Source organism: Pan paniscus, chromosome 1 (genome assembly GCF_029289425.2).
Source record: "Pan paniscus chromosome 1, NHGRI_mPanPan1-v2.0_pri, whole genome shotgun sequence".
Classification (NCBI taxonomy): domain Eukaryota; kingdom Metazoa; phylum Chordata; class Mammalia; order Primates; family Hominidae; genus Pan; species Pan paniscus.
Window position 1 is genome coordinate 141,769,070 of NC_073249.2, and position 15,664 is coordinate 141,784,733.

General features: G+C 35.7%; 1 protein-coding gene across 2 annotated transcripts in view; it reads left to right on the forward strand.

Moving 5' to 3' along the window:
• Positions 1-12,112, forward strand: part of SYDE2 (synapse defective Rho GTPase homolog 2) — a 49,761-nt gene extending 37,649 nt beyond the window's left edge. For both annotated transcript variants that reach the window (XM_063600026.1, XM_003805292.7), the window contains exon 7: positions 4,827-12,112. In XM_063600026.1, the coding sequence (XP_063456096.1) occupies positions 4,827-5,326 (500 nt within the window). In that variant the 3' untranslated portion in view covers positions 5,327-12,112. The remainder of the gene's footprint in view (positions 1-4,826) is intronic.
• Positions 12,113-15,664: the final 3,552 nt, after the last annotated feature.

A 15,664-nucleotide genomic window follows, 5' to 3' on the forward strand; every position in this document is an offset into this window, starting at 1 on the left:
TTTTTCTCCTTAAATCAATTCTTCTTTATGTCTTTAACTGCATTCATGGTCATTAGTCAAATTATCTCAGCTTAAATTGGGAATTACCCTTGACCTTTCCATCTTTCTTATCCAATCCTTATTTCAATCAATAACTAAAGACTGACAATTATTTTCCTAATTATCTCTGATGTAATTTCAGAGTTAAAATAAATATGTGTTTAATTTGACATTCTATAAATGACCCTGCATTTAAATTTCAAATTTTTCTTAGCTTTTAGTAACCCCTGATACTCTCACCCCACACTGCATGGGACCAAGTGTGAAGTACTTCGGTGTTTAGTGTAGAGCACACTAGTAACCGTGCTTGGCCCTGGGGTCAGGTTTGGGTTCAGATCTGGATGGTGGCACTTGCCAGCAGGATGGGCTAGGACAAAAACTTTAACCTCTTCAACTCCCAGTTTGCTTCTCTCTAAATCATGCCTGCCTCAGGGTTGTTGTAAAGATTGAGATAAAGCATCTAAGGCAATGAGCAAAATGTTTAGCACAAAGTGAGCACTCAGTCAATGTCTTCGGTTACTCTTTTGTTATATATATATAAAGATTAAAGTACAAGAGAATGCTTGATTTCATCGTTTAAAGTGAATTAAAAATTAAGTTAATAAAAATTTTCCAGCACTTTGGGAGACCGAGGCAGGTGGATCACAAGGTCAGGAGTTTGAGACCAGCCTGGCCAACATAGTGAAACCCCGCCTCCATTAAAAATACAAAAAAATTAGCTGGGCATGGTGGCGGGCACCTGTAGTCCCAGCTACTTGGGAGGCTGAGGCAAGAGAATTGCTTGAACCAGGGAGGCGGAGGTTGCAGTGAGCCGAGATTGCGGAAGTGCACTCTAGCCTGGGGGACAGAGTGAGACTCCGTCTCAAAAAAAAAAAAAAAAAAAAAAAATTCAACTTTAAAATTTGGAAAGTTAAAGCTTTTACTTTCTTTTAAATGCCGGCTTAAAAATTATTCTAATTCATGTTTTAACTGAATTAGAATGTTATTTTAACTATTTTAAAACCCTGAATCAAGATTCTCAGGGTAATTGAGCTAATTTCAGCATTTGATGACCAACATAAGGGATCTTTCAGAGTGTCAACTGTGTCTCCTTTTTCTAGAACAGCTTTAATTCTAATAAACACCAAGAATTTGGGAGAAAGCCATCTTGTCATTACCACAAATGAAAACTTGCTTCCCTGGAGATACCATTAAGTTTACTGTCAGTGCCTGAGTTCGTTATGATTAATTATTAATTATTCTGTGCCAGAGGTTAAGGTCATTTTATTATTTTGTAATAGTAGCCACCTTAGTTTTGGGTTTGAGAGAAGAAACTTAATGTATATCTTGTGTTATAGAAAAAGCAGGTTCAGATTTCAAATTCACTGTATTCTAAAGACAGCCTTAAACAGCTGTTCCTAGTGTACAGCACCTTATTCCAAAGATTTGTGTTGGTGGTTTTAAAAATAACTGCTCCTTTTTCTATAACCTGTTATTTTTCTTTAGTTGTAGTACCTCAGACAAAAAACAGGGCAGAAAGTTGAGAAGAAACAACAGTTTTACCCTGTCAATCACCTGCTGTTGAATTCAAGAAAAGGCAGAAATCAAGTAGACGAGGTGCATTTACTTGGCCTGAGAAAGTTGATGGTGACATAGAGAATGTGGCAAAGACTAGTAGGCCACAGCATATTAACTCAGTGAATGCCTATCCTATCTCCATGCATTCAATAGAAGGTTTTAGCTTTCCTTGATATGCATATCTTATTTTTCCATTTGGAAATTCTCCAACTCCAGAGTTAAAAAGAGTCGCCCCCTTATTTTTTATTTTCTAAACTTTTTGTTTTGTTTCATGTTATTTTTTGTTTTTTATTTTTGGGCAAGAAGATAATTTGCTTTGAGATTTATATTTGAAAAATCCTATCTTCAAAGTAATTGGTTAGAACTTCAGCGTTTATCAGCATTAGAAGGTAAAAGTCGTCCTGCCAATAGTTTTTTAGATTGTCTTCTACTAAGCTCTAGGGTTCTTTGGAAGCAGCTTAGAAGCCAGGTCAGCAAGGGGTGGGGGAACAAAATGGAAACACACTTCCCGTTGACCAGAACAGCCTTCTTTTTTATCTGTTTTATGTATTGAGTTTTCACAAAAATGTTTCTTTTAGATATTCATTTTCTGTTTTAAGAATACTGAAAATAATACTCCTGGCCCCCCTATCACTTTAAAGATGGAGAAATCAATTTAGAGAGAGTATAATTCCTAGATCCTTGCTATACCACATTTTCTTTCTTTTTTTTTTTTTTTTTGAGGTGGAGTCTCACTGTGTCGCCCAGGTTGGAGTGCACTGGCGCAATCTTGACTCACTGCAACCTTTGCCTCTCAGGTTCAAGCAGTTCTCCTACCTCAGCCTCTTGAGTGGCTGGGATTACAGGCGTGTACCACTGCGCCTGGCTAATTTTTGTATTTTTAGTAGAGATGGGGTTTCACCATATTGGCCAGGCCAATCTCGAACTCCTGACTTCAAGTGATCTGCCTGCCTTGGCCTCCCAAAGTGCTGGGATTACAGGCGTGAGCCACCACCTGGCCGCTATACCACATTTTCTATGATAAATATATTTGGGGCAAGTTTTTTGGAAAAGGTATCAATTTTTCTCTTATTTCTTTTTATTTCATCTTTCTTACAAGATTTTAAGTTTGGTGACGTTGGGGATTCTTTTTAACTTTATATTCCCAGGTCCTAGCAGAGTATTTGGCACTAACTAGACAGTCAGTATATTTTTGTTAAATAAGGTGATTATGGATAAAAGGATAATAAAGTACTAATTAGAAACAAATCTACTGGTAGAAAACAAGATAAGGAAAAATTAAGTTTCTTAGTACTTATTACATTTTGAATTCTTTTTCAGCAACCTTATAGACTGCATTTTTAATTTTGTTCTACTGAAGGTGGGTAGTCAACAGTGATGGGAAAACCAGAACTTTTGAGGTTAAAATTAGCCATTTTCACCGTATATTTAGTTGTAAACCACTCTGACATCAGTAGTCTAAAAAGTCAGTGATGTTGGTTTTTCAGAAATTGAAATTTTTAGTCTAAAAGATGTAAAATATCAGTTTAATTGGTTTCTTAATATTTTCCAAGATAATATACAGAAACAGTGTTTCAATAGGGTCTTAGGTGAGCAACTCTAAGCAACTGGCAACAAAATGAATCTGGATTTTGCAGGCAAATGTCTGAAAATGCAGGCACAATAGGACAATTTTAAGACATAAAGCAAAAATACATGGTTAGATCAGACCAGATAACCTCAAGGCTAGCAGAATATTGTAATTGGTTGGTGAAAACAACAGGCATGACAGTTAAGCACTAAAAAGAAAAGGAATAGCACAAAGAATGAGGGGGGAAAAGCAAGGAGATAGTGGTGATAAGCAGCTAGAGGAAGAAAAAGAATATGAATAATTACACAGTGGAAAAATCAGTTATCCATTCTGCACTTACATCAGTTGATGGTATGGACCAGTCTATATTAATACTAACATTAAAGATCAATTTAAAGTAAATAACTTTTATTTTCTAGAAAATTTTAGATTAAGAAATTTTGGCTATCTATAGTGATACATAATAACCATCTTAAAAATGCAATAGAAATGTTAAAAACATACCTGTGTACAGTTATCAAATATTTCAATAAAATCTAAATTTAAAAAAGTGTGAGATCTATGAAAAATGTTATGAATATCACTTTAAGTCTGGAAAACTAGAACCATATATATGTTTTTATAGTTTTTCAGTTGTCTTATTTTATACAACAGCAAACAAGCATTCATTATATATTGGAGAGTATAAAGTTTGTGTGTTATCACTGATTTATGTTGCTTTATCTTAGTGAAGGGAAATAGGAAGGGGCACTTATTCATGGAGAATAAACAAGCAGAAAGAGAAAGATATTATGGGTAATCTTTAATAGCTATGTGTCAGCATTTTAAATTGTCTGTTTTATATACAGAATAGCCTTAAATATTTTGTTCAACACACAAGAGTAAACCTTGGTTTGTAATGAAGTAATGTGTGTCTCTGTGGTAATCGTCTATATGGCTAGCACAATGCATACTCTCAGAATAAACTAGTCTTAACGTGGAAAATGTTATTTGGGATTGTTAAATACCTAACCAGAATGAGAAAATAAAATATCTGTACTATTTCCAGGCAATAAATGAAGATAGTAGATAATGCTGTATAATCAAACTCAGGTAACAAGTGGTCAAATCTAGTATTTGTACATTTTATCAAAGTGAAATTTGATCTGCTTAGTAAACTATGACTCTGATGCTAATAGAATTGCAGAAAAGCCCACAAGGGTCAGAACTTACTAGGCTGATCACTTTAGATGCCTTTGCCTCATTTAGATGTTTGCAGACAAAGGAACTTCTTGTTATATTTTGTTTGTACACCAATATGCCTTGCCTGCTTTTTGCTGTAGCTTTTAATTTAGGAGAAGCTACCAGCTTAGCTATTGTTTGAATTATAGCTAGATAATAATAAAGTTGCGTAGAAAATTAATCGACATTGGAAATGTGATTTGTTTGGAGACGTTATGATGTAGCATGAATTAGCACCATGGAACGTTATACTGCTTCTATCCTTAATCTAGATTATGTCTGGTAATAAAAATTATGGAATGCTTTCTTTTGACAGAGTGCATGTTTTTGTTTTAATGCATGTTTGTAGTTGATGATTAAATGGCTTATCTTTAGCTGTTTTTTTTTTTAAGTTCAGTTGGATTACTGTCACTAAAGCAAAATTATTGTTTGTTTCTAGTGCAGCGTTTAACTGTCAAAAAATCAACAGACAATTTATTCCCAGAGCAGAAGTCTTCTCTGAATTATTTGAGGCAGAAGAAAGAACGACCTCATGTGTTAAATTTGAGTGGTACTGATTCATCAGGAGTACTTAGGCCAAGGCAAAACCGATTAGACAGTCCACTTAGCAATCGTTATGCAGGAGACTGGAGCAGCTGTGGGGAAAACTACTTTTTAAATACAAAAGAAAATTTAAATGATGTGGATTATGATGATGTCCCTTCAGAAGATAGAGAAATCGGAGAAAATTATAGCAAAATGGATGGGCCAGAAGTAATGATTGAACAGCCAATTCCCATGTCCAAAGAGTGTACATTTCAGACATATTTGACAATGCAGACAATTGAGTCTACAGTGGATCGAAAAAACAATCTCAAAGATCTACAAGAAAGTATTGATACTTTGATTGGAAATCTGGAACGTGAGCTCAACAAAAACAAGCTTAATATGAGTTTTTGAGATTGAGGGTTTTTTTTTTGTAATGTCTTAAAGTTTCAAATCTGTTTTTGTTTTATTTTCTTATACCACCCACAGCGATGTTTTCATTTTTTTACTCTTGAAATCTTTAATTAATTTTTAATAAGTTTATATGATTCAATTAAAAACACTATATTCATTAATACAATTTTTACTTATCTCTCTAGAAAACTTTTCTGGGGATCAATAAAACTTGGACTTCTTGGGATATTTTACTAAATCTTGCCAACTCTATGGAGATAACTTTCAAATGCACTTAAGGAGGTTCACATAAGTTATTAGCCCCTCAAGGTTTTTCTGCTTTATGGGAACCACTCTTCTGTAGCTGAGACAGATGTCCTTTTTTTTTTTGTTTTTTGAGACAGAGTCTCACTCTGTCGCCCAGGCTGGAGTGCACTGGTGCGATCTCAGCTCACTGCAACCTCCACCTCCCTGGTTCAAGTGATTCTCCTGCCACAGCCTCCCGAGTAGCTGTGATGACGGCGCCCACCACCATGCCCAGCTAATTATTGTATTTTTAGTAAAGACGGGGTTTCACCATGTTGGCCAGGCTGGTCTCGAACTCCTGATCTCAGATGATCCGCCCACCTTGGCCTCCCAAAGTGCTGGGATTACAGGCGCGAGCCACTGCGCCTGGCCTCTAGATGTTCTTTTAGAGGAACATCACAGCTGCTCAGTCTGATTTGCAGTACTGGTCCTGGTACACTGCAACATCCTTTGGTCAAATTTTATTTGTAATGCAAATGCTGCTATAAGAAAATCTTTTTATAAATAAAAGTGAAATTATACAAGTATTAATGTTTTCTGTATTAACAGTAATTATTTAAGCTTATAAAAATTAAATATTTTTATAATCCTGAAACTGTATATATTTATAAATGCATATATGTATAGATATCAGGATGGGGGAGGGATTATTGTAGAATCACATGTATTTTTAAAGTATATATGTCATGAGGCCAAAATTATTATCTTAAAGTATTTTTTTCAGGGAAAGAACATTTAAATTAAAGGAGGAATTACATAAAAACACTTGAACAATAATACTCTAGAAGCATCTGAATAGAAATAATAGACTTTCTTTCCTTTATTCACAGAAAGTCACAATGTCCCCTGGGAAAAGTCATCTTTTAAATTTGAAATCCTCTAACTCCTTAAGGGATTAAGTACCCAGATTTCTGCACTGGTGACTTAGATTTAATAAATCTGCCCCTGTTCTATGCATTTTTATATTCTGCTTTGTTTTAATTATTTATTTGTAGTAGTACATTTATAACATTGACTTTATAATTACCCCCATTTGTTTCTAAATAGTCTTGCCAGCATATTACATGTTACTGATTTTTTAAAATTAACTTATTTTGGCTAAGTATATATACAATGTTATAGAATCACAGTAATGTTTGAAAATGTAAATTTAGAAGGCTTTTGTATTAAATCAAAATGTATTTTTTTAAACTTTTATATCTACAGAATATGTAATTTTAAAATTATAAATAGACTTTAAGTTACCAACTTTTAAGATATGGCAGCCATTGAAAAACTGGCTTCCTGATGTTTTTCTAAATATTAAAGTACTTAAAATATTTCTATGCAATAAATATTGATAAACAGACATTATTTAATTTGAAAACCCATTGTTAAAAAAGATAAATATTTTTATATGAAATTTTCATTTTTTAAAACTTTGTGTTAACAGTTCAGAAGAATACCAAGAGAACATATATATTGAGTAAACAGTCAAAGGAAAGTACTCTTGAATGTTTTATAGGAAAGCTGTCTCAGTTTCCTTCCTTTTGTTGCTATATCATGTATGAATTGAATAAATTGCTCTAGAAATGTAAAAATTTTATTAAAATATTATAATCTTCGTGTTATGCTATTAATTATAATGGTTTTAAGGATCACTTATTTTAATATTCTTTTTAAACAAAGGTGTTAAAATTTTGGACCATCATGTATTATCCATCAATATATGTAAATAACATTTATTTGTCCAAAATTTTCCAGAATCTGAAATACTTTTAAGGGCCATGCTTGTATTACTATATTACTATATTATTTTGGATGAGAATAGTTTTAAAGTTGATCTCTGCCCTCTTAGAGAATTCTATCATTTTTTTGTTGTCTAATCACCGAGTTATAGCTATAAACTGCTTTTATTGACTCTGCTGTACCAGAAGTGTTGGATAAGTTTAGATGTCTTTACTTTAAATGGCATTTTACTTCAAATATTTTTTGCGAGTTTTTATACCTGCTTTTTATAATTTCCTAGGATCTTTCTGTAGTGTCAACTGTTGCTCCTTTCTGAGGCTGCCAGCTTTAATTTTTCTTTTTCTTTCTTTTTTTTTTTTTTTAATAGAGACAAGATCTCAGTATATTGCCCAGGCTGGTCTCAAATTCCTGGGCTCAAGCGATTCACCCACCTCAGCCTCCCAAAGTGCAAGGATTATAGGCGTGAGCCACTATGCCCAGCCCCTAATGTTTTTTAGGATTAAAAACAATTTTAATTTTAGAGCATGTACCTGAATAAAAATTCTAAACAATTCAGATGGATAGAAAATAAAAGTACAAGTGTTTCTGTCTGCCATCCACACCAATTTCACCTCTTAGAGGTTAACAGCACGTTTCTTGCTGCTGTTTCTTATCATTTAAGCCAAATTTGTCATTCTATGAATGATAAACAATTTATCTCACTTCATTCCTTCTCACCATTTTTGTTATGTTTTTAGTTCATTTGTTCTCCTTTATAACTGTAGTTAATAATTTTTTTGATCCATTGATTTTAAATATATTTCCATAACATTGAGGAAATGACCAACCTTGTACTTCCCTTCCATTACTGTCCTTTACCTCCTAACTTCTCTTAAGTTATACTATTAGTTTATATAATCAGTTTTAATAGATGTATAATGTTTTCCCTCTATACTGTATATTTATTTGTATATTGTATATACCGTATACTGTATATTTATTCTAAACACTGCAAATCAGTAACTAGCAGTCACACTATGCAAAAGTATGCACAGGTAAACCAGGTGATTTATCTCCTTCTATGTATCTATCTTATATCCTTAAGTCTGTGCTGATTTAAGCAGAATGTTTCACGCATAAAGGCCAAATGGATTCTTTTATAGCCAGTTGTTAACTTCCCCAAATCATGCCATGTGTCATTTGCTACGTAATTGGGTCATGGCTTTTGCATACCTTAATGGTTCCTGGAGTAAGTAATTGCTTTTATTTCTTTTTTTTTTTTTTTTTAATCTTTCAATAGAGACGGGGTATTGTTATGTTGCCAGGACTGGTCTCAAATTTGTAGTCTTAAGCGATCCTTTCCGCCTCAGTCTCCCAAAGTGCTGGGATTACAGTATGAGCCACTGCTTCCAGCCTGCTTTTATTTCTCGACAGAAGAAAAATACTTGCTTTACTGTAGCTCTTCTTTTAATCATACTATTGAATTACCAAATTTGTTCAGAGTGCTTTTAGCTCTCATCTTGGGATTCTGGAACTATATTCTTGTTTTATTTTTCTTTGACAGAATTGATAGGAAGGAAGGAAGTATATTCTTCACTCTAACCCCAAGATCATTTTATGCTTCTTAATCAGCTTCATCGAATTTGGACAAAGTGATTTTTAGCTGTCATCTTGGGATGTATTTTCTTTGTACTCCTATTTTTTTCTTTTCTTTTCTTTTCTTTTTTCTTTTTTCTTTTCTTTCTTTCTTTTTTTTTTTTTTTTTGCTGCATTTCTTGAATTTGTCTTTTCTGTTTGCTGAAGTATATTTACAGGTGCCTTTTTTTCCCCCAGAAAGGGTGCATGGGAGAGAAACTAGGAGTCCTTGTGTGTTTGACAAGGCCTTTATTTTTTCCTCACACTTTATTTTTATTGGGCCTGCAGTTCTATGTTCAAACTCATTTTTCTTTAGAATTTTGAAGACATTTCACTATTACCTTCAAGCATCCAGTTTTGCAGTAGTCCAGGCTAGAAAGATTCGGACCAGGATAGAAACAATAGAGATGGTGAGATATGGTTGGATTCTGGATATATTTTGAAGCAGGAGCCAAAAGAATCTGCCAGTGGACTGTGAAAGGAGTAGGGCCTGAGCAGCTGGATAGAGCGCCATCAAATGAGATTGAAATGACTCCATGTTTTTTCAGTGAGTTCCTTCTGTTGGACGTTGGTGTTGTTAATACAGTAGTTATTAAAATGTCTTATAATGTCCTGTTAACGATTAGTACTAATGCCTCTGCACTTGGTGATGGTGCTCATAGAGTTACTACTAGAATAAGAAGGCCAGAAGACTTCATCTATATCTTTTGATTTTTTTTTTTTTTTTTTTTTTTTTTTTTGAGACGGAGTCTCGCTCTGTCGCCCAGGCTGTAGTGCAGTGGCGCGATCCCGGCTCCTGCAAGCTCCGCCTCCCGGGTTCACGCCATTCGCCTGCCTCAGCCTCCGAGTAGCTGGGACTACAGGCGCCTGCCACCATGCCCGGCTCATTTTTTGTGTTTTTTGTTTGTTTGTTTGTTTTGTTTTTTGTTTTTTAGTAGAGACGGGGGTTTCACTGTGTTAGCCAGGATGGTCTCGATCTCCTGACCTCGTGATCTGCCTGCCTTGGCCCCCCTAAGTGCTGGGATTACAGGCGTGAGCCACCGCGCCCAGCAAGACTTCATATATATTTAAAGTCCCACATAATAACTGTCTGGACCCCGTCTCTACTAAAAATAGAAAAAATTAGCCAGGTGTGGTGGCGGGCGCCTGTAGTCCCAGCTACTCGGGAGACTGAGGCAGGAGAATGGCGTGAACCCGGGCGGCAGAGGTTGCAGTGAGCCGAGATTGCGCCACTGCACTCCAGCCTGGGCGACAGAGCGAGACTCCGTCTCAAAAAATAAAAAAGAACTGTCTGGAAAATTCCAGATTATGTAGCTTTACATGTTAGGGACCCTAAAGAAACAAGGTTGAGTACTGGTGGGGTCCCTGAAAAGAATTTAGTTTCCAGACCACAGATTGACTTTGATGGTTAAGATTTTATAAATTAAATATATCAATTTTTAGGTACTTTGGTATGATAAAGTTGTATTATGATTAATAATAACAAGTCTTAATTTGAGGCTTACTCACTTGAGGACTTTGGTACAAAAATGCTCTTTTGCTGTTTTTCCTGACCAAGTTTCATTCTGAATGCAAAAGGGTCATATTTGATAAACACTGAAGTGCCACAAGTCAGATTTCTTGATTGCATTCTGCCTCAGCCTGAAATGGACTTGCTAACTCAGGCAGAAATTGAATTTATTGAGAAAATAGTGTATCAAAGGGAAGACTTTGAGGGTGCTGAAAGTCTTTTATATTTTGGTCTAGGTGGTGGTTTCATAGGTGTTTACCTGTCAGGTTGCATACTTAAGATTTGTGCCCTTTATATGTCATACCTCTATTTTTAAATTTTTTTTTAATGGGCAAGCTTGAGAAATAGACTTGGAAAAGAAACAGAAACTAAGAGAGGCTAGGTCGTCAGAATGACAGCAATCAAGGCCATACCTGGTTATGACACTGCTGTTGCTGTCACTGTCACTAAGCAGCCTCATGTACTCCCCACTGGAGTTAGTTAGAAAACATCCTCATTCTCCATTACTCCTGATTCACAGTCCCAGACAGAAGCATGAGATTGTACTCCAGCTTCCAGGAGGCAGAGAGGAATTAGCTTGCATCCTTTCTTAGAATTTGCATAGTAAGTAGATTCTATGATCACAGAAGGAGATTTGGATGCTGAGCAGGCAAAACAGTGACAAATATACACTACACTTTCCTAATCATCGGAACCCTGTTGCTCCAAAATTGGAGTCTTTCTTACCCTGTCCCCCCTGTATATCCCAGCCATCAACAGGTCTAAGTGCTGTGTGTCTTAAACTGCATTGGAGTTTGTCACTGCTAATACCCTAGTCCAAGCCACCATCATCCCTCAATCTCATATTTCCTCTCTGCTATCACTCTCCCCTCTCTACACCCACGATCCAGTCTATTCATGGAAGCTACTATGAAAAAGATATACTGCATCATTTCCTAGGCCTTCTCCCTTGCTCCCCGGCTCTAGCAACACTGGGGACCCTCATTGCTGTCTGAGGCTCTCTGCTCTTGCCATTGCCCATGTCTGGAAAGCTCTTTATCCAGATGTTACTTAAGCAGTTTCTTTTTGTCATTCGCTTCTCTGCTCAAATGTCACTTCAAAGAGGCTGCTTCTGAACAGCCTGCTCTGAGAATAAGGGGAAGAAGCAGATGGAGATTTCTGGGTTTTTTTGTAATAAATGCTATTAATAAATACTTATGGTACTATCTGACTAAACTGCAGATATTTATCACTTTGGTAAATGTTTACATTTAAACCAAATTTAAGAAGAAAAATGTTTAAAAAACTACACCCACATCCATTGTCACTTTTTGTCATATCACCTGGGCTTATCTTCAAGGCTTTATCATTATCTGAAATTATCTCATTTATTTATTTGTTTATTCATTTATTGTCTATGTCCACTCCTCTAGAATGTAATCTCCATGGCAGCAGGGACTTTGTATAACAATCTAGTTCATTGCCATATGCCTAGGGACTATAACATAGAAGCTGTTCAATTAATTGTTAATCAATGAATAACTGTAATAAGATACTTGAGAATGGTTGTCTTTTTGTTAGGAAAAGACTAAGTACTATAATCGCAATGTCTCCATAATTTTAAAAATATTCACTCCTGAGTAATAAATTATTTGTGGTTAAGAGAGTAATGTTTTATCTGTTTTTTAAAAATGACTTGTCTTTTTTATAGTTAAAGTGGTCTTGGGAAAATTAATGACTACAAGTCGGTGGGTAAATTTGGGGTGATTTTTTGTAGCATTTCTTTGCTGCAGAACACAGTCAAAACAGTTATTTATGTGATATGTGTATGAAAATGCACATCTCACCATGACAAAGAAACATCTTTAAGAAATATTTTGTTAAAATGCATCATTTCTTTATAGAAATCATAAAGAGCAAAATATATCCTCTTAATTTTGACCTAATTTACTTCATATGCACTTTCTCTAGAACTGGAAAAAACTATTTTTCATTTTGTTAAAAGAAAACATTTTCATAAACTTGAATGAACCCTATAAGTAGAACTCTTCCTTATTAGAAAAAATAGCAGAGAAACCACTTTGAGGGACAGGCACTACATTTAATGTTTTTATTTTCCTCAATGTCAAGTGTTTGTTTTAAGCAATGAGAAAATGCGTAAACATTGCCCTTGGGTTGGGTTAACTTCATTCTTATTTGTTTCATAAGGCCACTTGACATGCTTTTAAGTTATTTGGGTTAATCTGGCTTTCTTGCTTAATGGAGGTATAGATGTAGTAGAAACTTGGTGTTGCCCTCTATATTCTATATACTTTGGAAATTCCACTCTTCAAAATAATTTTCCAAAGAGAGTTTAAAATTTCAACTTTAGAAAAGTGCAATACACATTAAATGAAGAAACAGGAAAGCCCCACATTCAAGACTTTTTTGTGTGAAAGTTATGAAACAGCATGCCTGCAGCTCACATTTTTTTCACAGCTGCAGATATTGAACAGTGACCCCTTGTTCTTGAACTTTGTTCAAGAAACGAGATGCAGGTTGCCAGCCTGTTTGCGTCTGTTCTTGCCTTTTTTCCCCCTGTGGCCATTGTAAAACCCACTCTTTAACCTAAGAGCAAGTTTGAATCATTAGGTAAGTGAAAACTACTTGTCTAGGCTGGTAGATAAGAAATGTCAGAGCATAAAGTGCCATCTGTCCAAGGTTATAAATCTACATTTGATCTGTACTGTATATCAAATTCACCTATAAAGCCAAGGAAATATACATAAAAGAAGCCATACCGGTGTCTTTTCCCTCAACGTTTATGAACACTTTCAACTTTATAGAAAAGTTGAAAATTTTATGGTGAATACCCATATATCTAGCATCCAGATTCTATAATTTATAAGCTTTTTGTTATATTTGCTCAATCACATATCTATCCATTATTTGTCATTTTTTTTGTGCATTTCAAAGTAAGTTGCAGGCATCAGGACATTAGGAAGAGACTAAGTACTATAATCGCAATGTCTACATAATTTTAAAAATATTCACTCCTGAGTAATTATTTGTGGTTAAGAGAGTAATGTTTTATCTCTTTTTAAAAAACGACTTTTGTCTTTTTTTTATAGTTAAAGTGGTCTTGGGAAAATTAGTGACTACAAGTCAGTGGGTGGGTAAATCAGGACATTTCACAGTAAGTGTCATTTTGGAAGCCAAAAAAAAAGATTCAATTGTTGGTGAACTTGGTGTGATTATAATTAACCTCTAAAAGATTTGTGGTATTAATTCATCACAAATCTTAGAATTCATCACTGTTAGAAAGAACCAACATTGCTATTAATAGCTTCTAAAAAGTAATGAATATTTTGTATTCATTTGTATACAAGTAATGAATATCTTGTAATTATTTCTTTTTTTTTTTTTTTTTTGAGATGGAGTCCTGTTCTGTCACCCAGGCTGGAGGGTAGCGGTGTGATCTCAGCTCACTGCAACCTCTGCTTCCCGGATTCAAGCAATTCTGTCTCAGCCTCCTGAGTAGCTGGGATTACAGGCACGTGCCACCACACCCAGCTAATTTTTGTATTTTTAGTAGGGCTGGGGTTTCACCATGTCGGCCAGACTGGTCGTGAACTCCTGACCTTAGGTATATCTTGTAATTCTTACCAAATTACTTTTAGCTATCCTAGACTCCCATCATTCACAGACAACCTGCACAATTTCTACCATATTTAAATACTGTGTATATTACTTTATTTTATTTAAAATTATTTTTTCAATTAAAAAAATTGAAATGTAAAACTTTACACTGCTGCCATATATGGAAAACCAGTATCACTTGTCATTAACGAGTTAAACGGTTTTTTCTATACACTAAAATGAATTCATAACTATTGAGATAATTAAGGTGTGAGCTCTATGTACAGTTATGTACACCTTAACATGCATACCACACTTTGGGAAATACTGAGTTTAGTCTCTGCTATGATCTGGATATGGTTTGTTTGTCTCCACCAAATCTCTTGTCAAAATTTAATCCTCAGTGTGGTGTCTTGGGAGGTGAAAGTTGTTTGGGTCATGGAGGCAGATTCCTCATGAATAGATTAATGCCCTCCCTGGGAGGTGGAGTAAGGAGTGAATTCTCACTGTATTCGTTCCAATAGAGCCAGTTGTTAAAAATAGCCTAGCAATTCTTTGCACACTCTCCCTCCACCACCACCCCTTCCTCGCCATGTGACCTGTGCATACACTGTCTCTCCTTCACCTTCTCCTGTGAATGGAAGCAGCCAGCAGCCCTCACCCAATCTTGAACTTTCTGGCCACCAGAATCATGAGTCAAATAAACCTTTTTCCTTTATAAATTGCTTAGCCTCAGGTTTTCCTTTATAGCAACACAAAGTGGACTAAGACAATCTCCATCTTTTCTATCACAAATGTTGGGACACAAGAAAAGTCAAAGCTGCATTGAAAGTTGAACACACAGATAACACCAGTCTGTTTTCTTTTTAAGGGACAAAAGTACCATGTCTAGGTAAGACACTTGACTAATTCCCACCCGCAGCTGGCGATAGACAGAGTGAAAGGTCTCCTATAGCAGGGTTGGGGAGGGTCTGTCTGCAGTCTGAGATTGTGTCCCAAATGGGGCCCATTCTTCATGAACCCTGTAGGCTCCACACTGGCAGGAACAGAGCCAAAGCACAATTCTTACAGCCTGCATTTCTGCCTTGAGGACTTCTCAGTGCTGTTTCCCTGACCACATTTTTTTTTTTTCATTTTGTTTCCTCTCACACTTTTAACCCTTTCCTACCAGCATATTTTCCCCTGAACTACCAACATAGGGTTGGTAGGAAATCACCAAAAATGTATCTTTCCTTCCTAAGATTAGAACCAGGGCATAGGAGCCAGACATAGAGATCAAAATATGAAATTTACTTTTGACAAAGGTAAGCTGGAGAATATGACTTGGGTCTATGGCCAAGTGGGCTTCTTCATATATCCTCTGTGATCTGATCATTCCCACCTAGTCACTGGTGGAGTTAATGAAAAAAGACCTCTCCTGGCATGGGCAGAGCCTGTCAGCACCATAAAAGTATGTATTACCAACAGGCTGGTGTGTGGTGAGAGAATGCAGAAGGCTCCTAGCCAAGCATGCTGAAGTTCTTCTCAATTCACTACTCAGATGAGTCATTCTTTGTGACTTGGGGAACAGTAAATTAGGGGTTTAAAGAGAAGCTGGAAGTGAT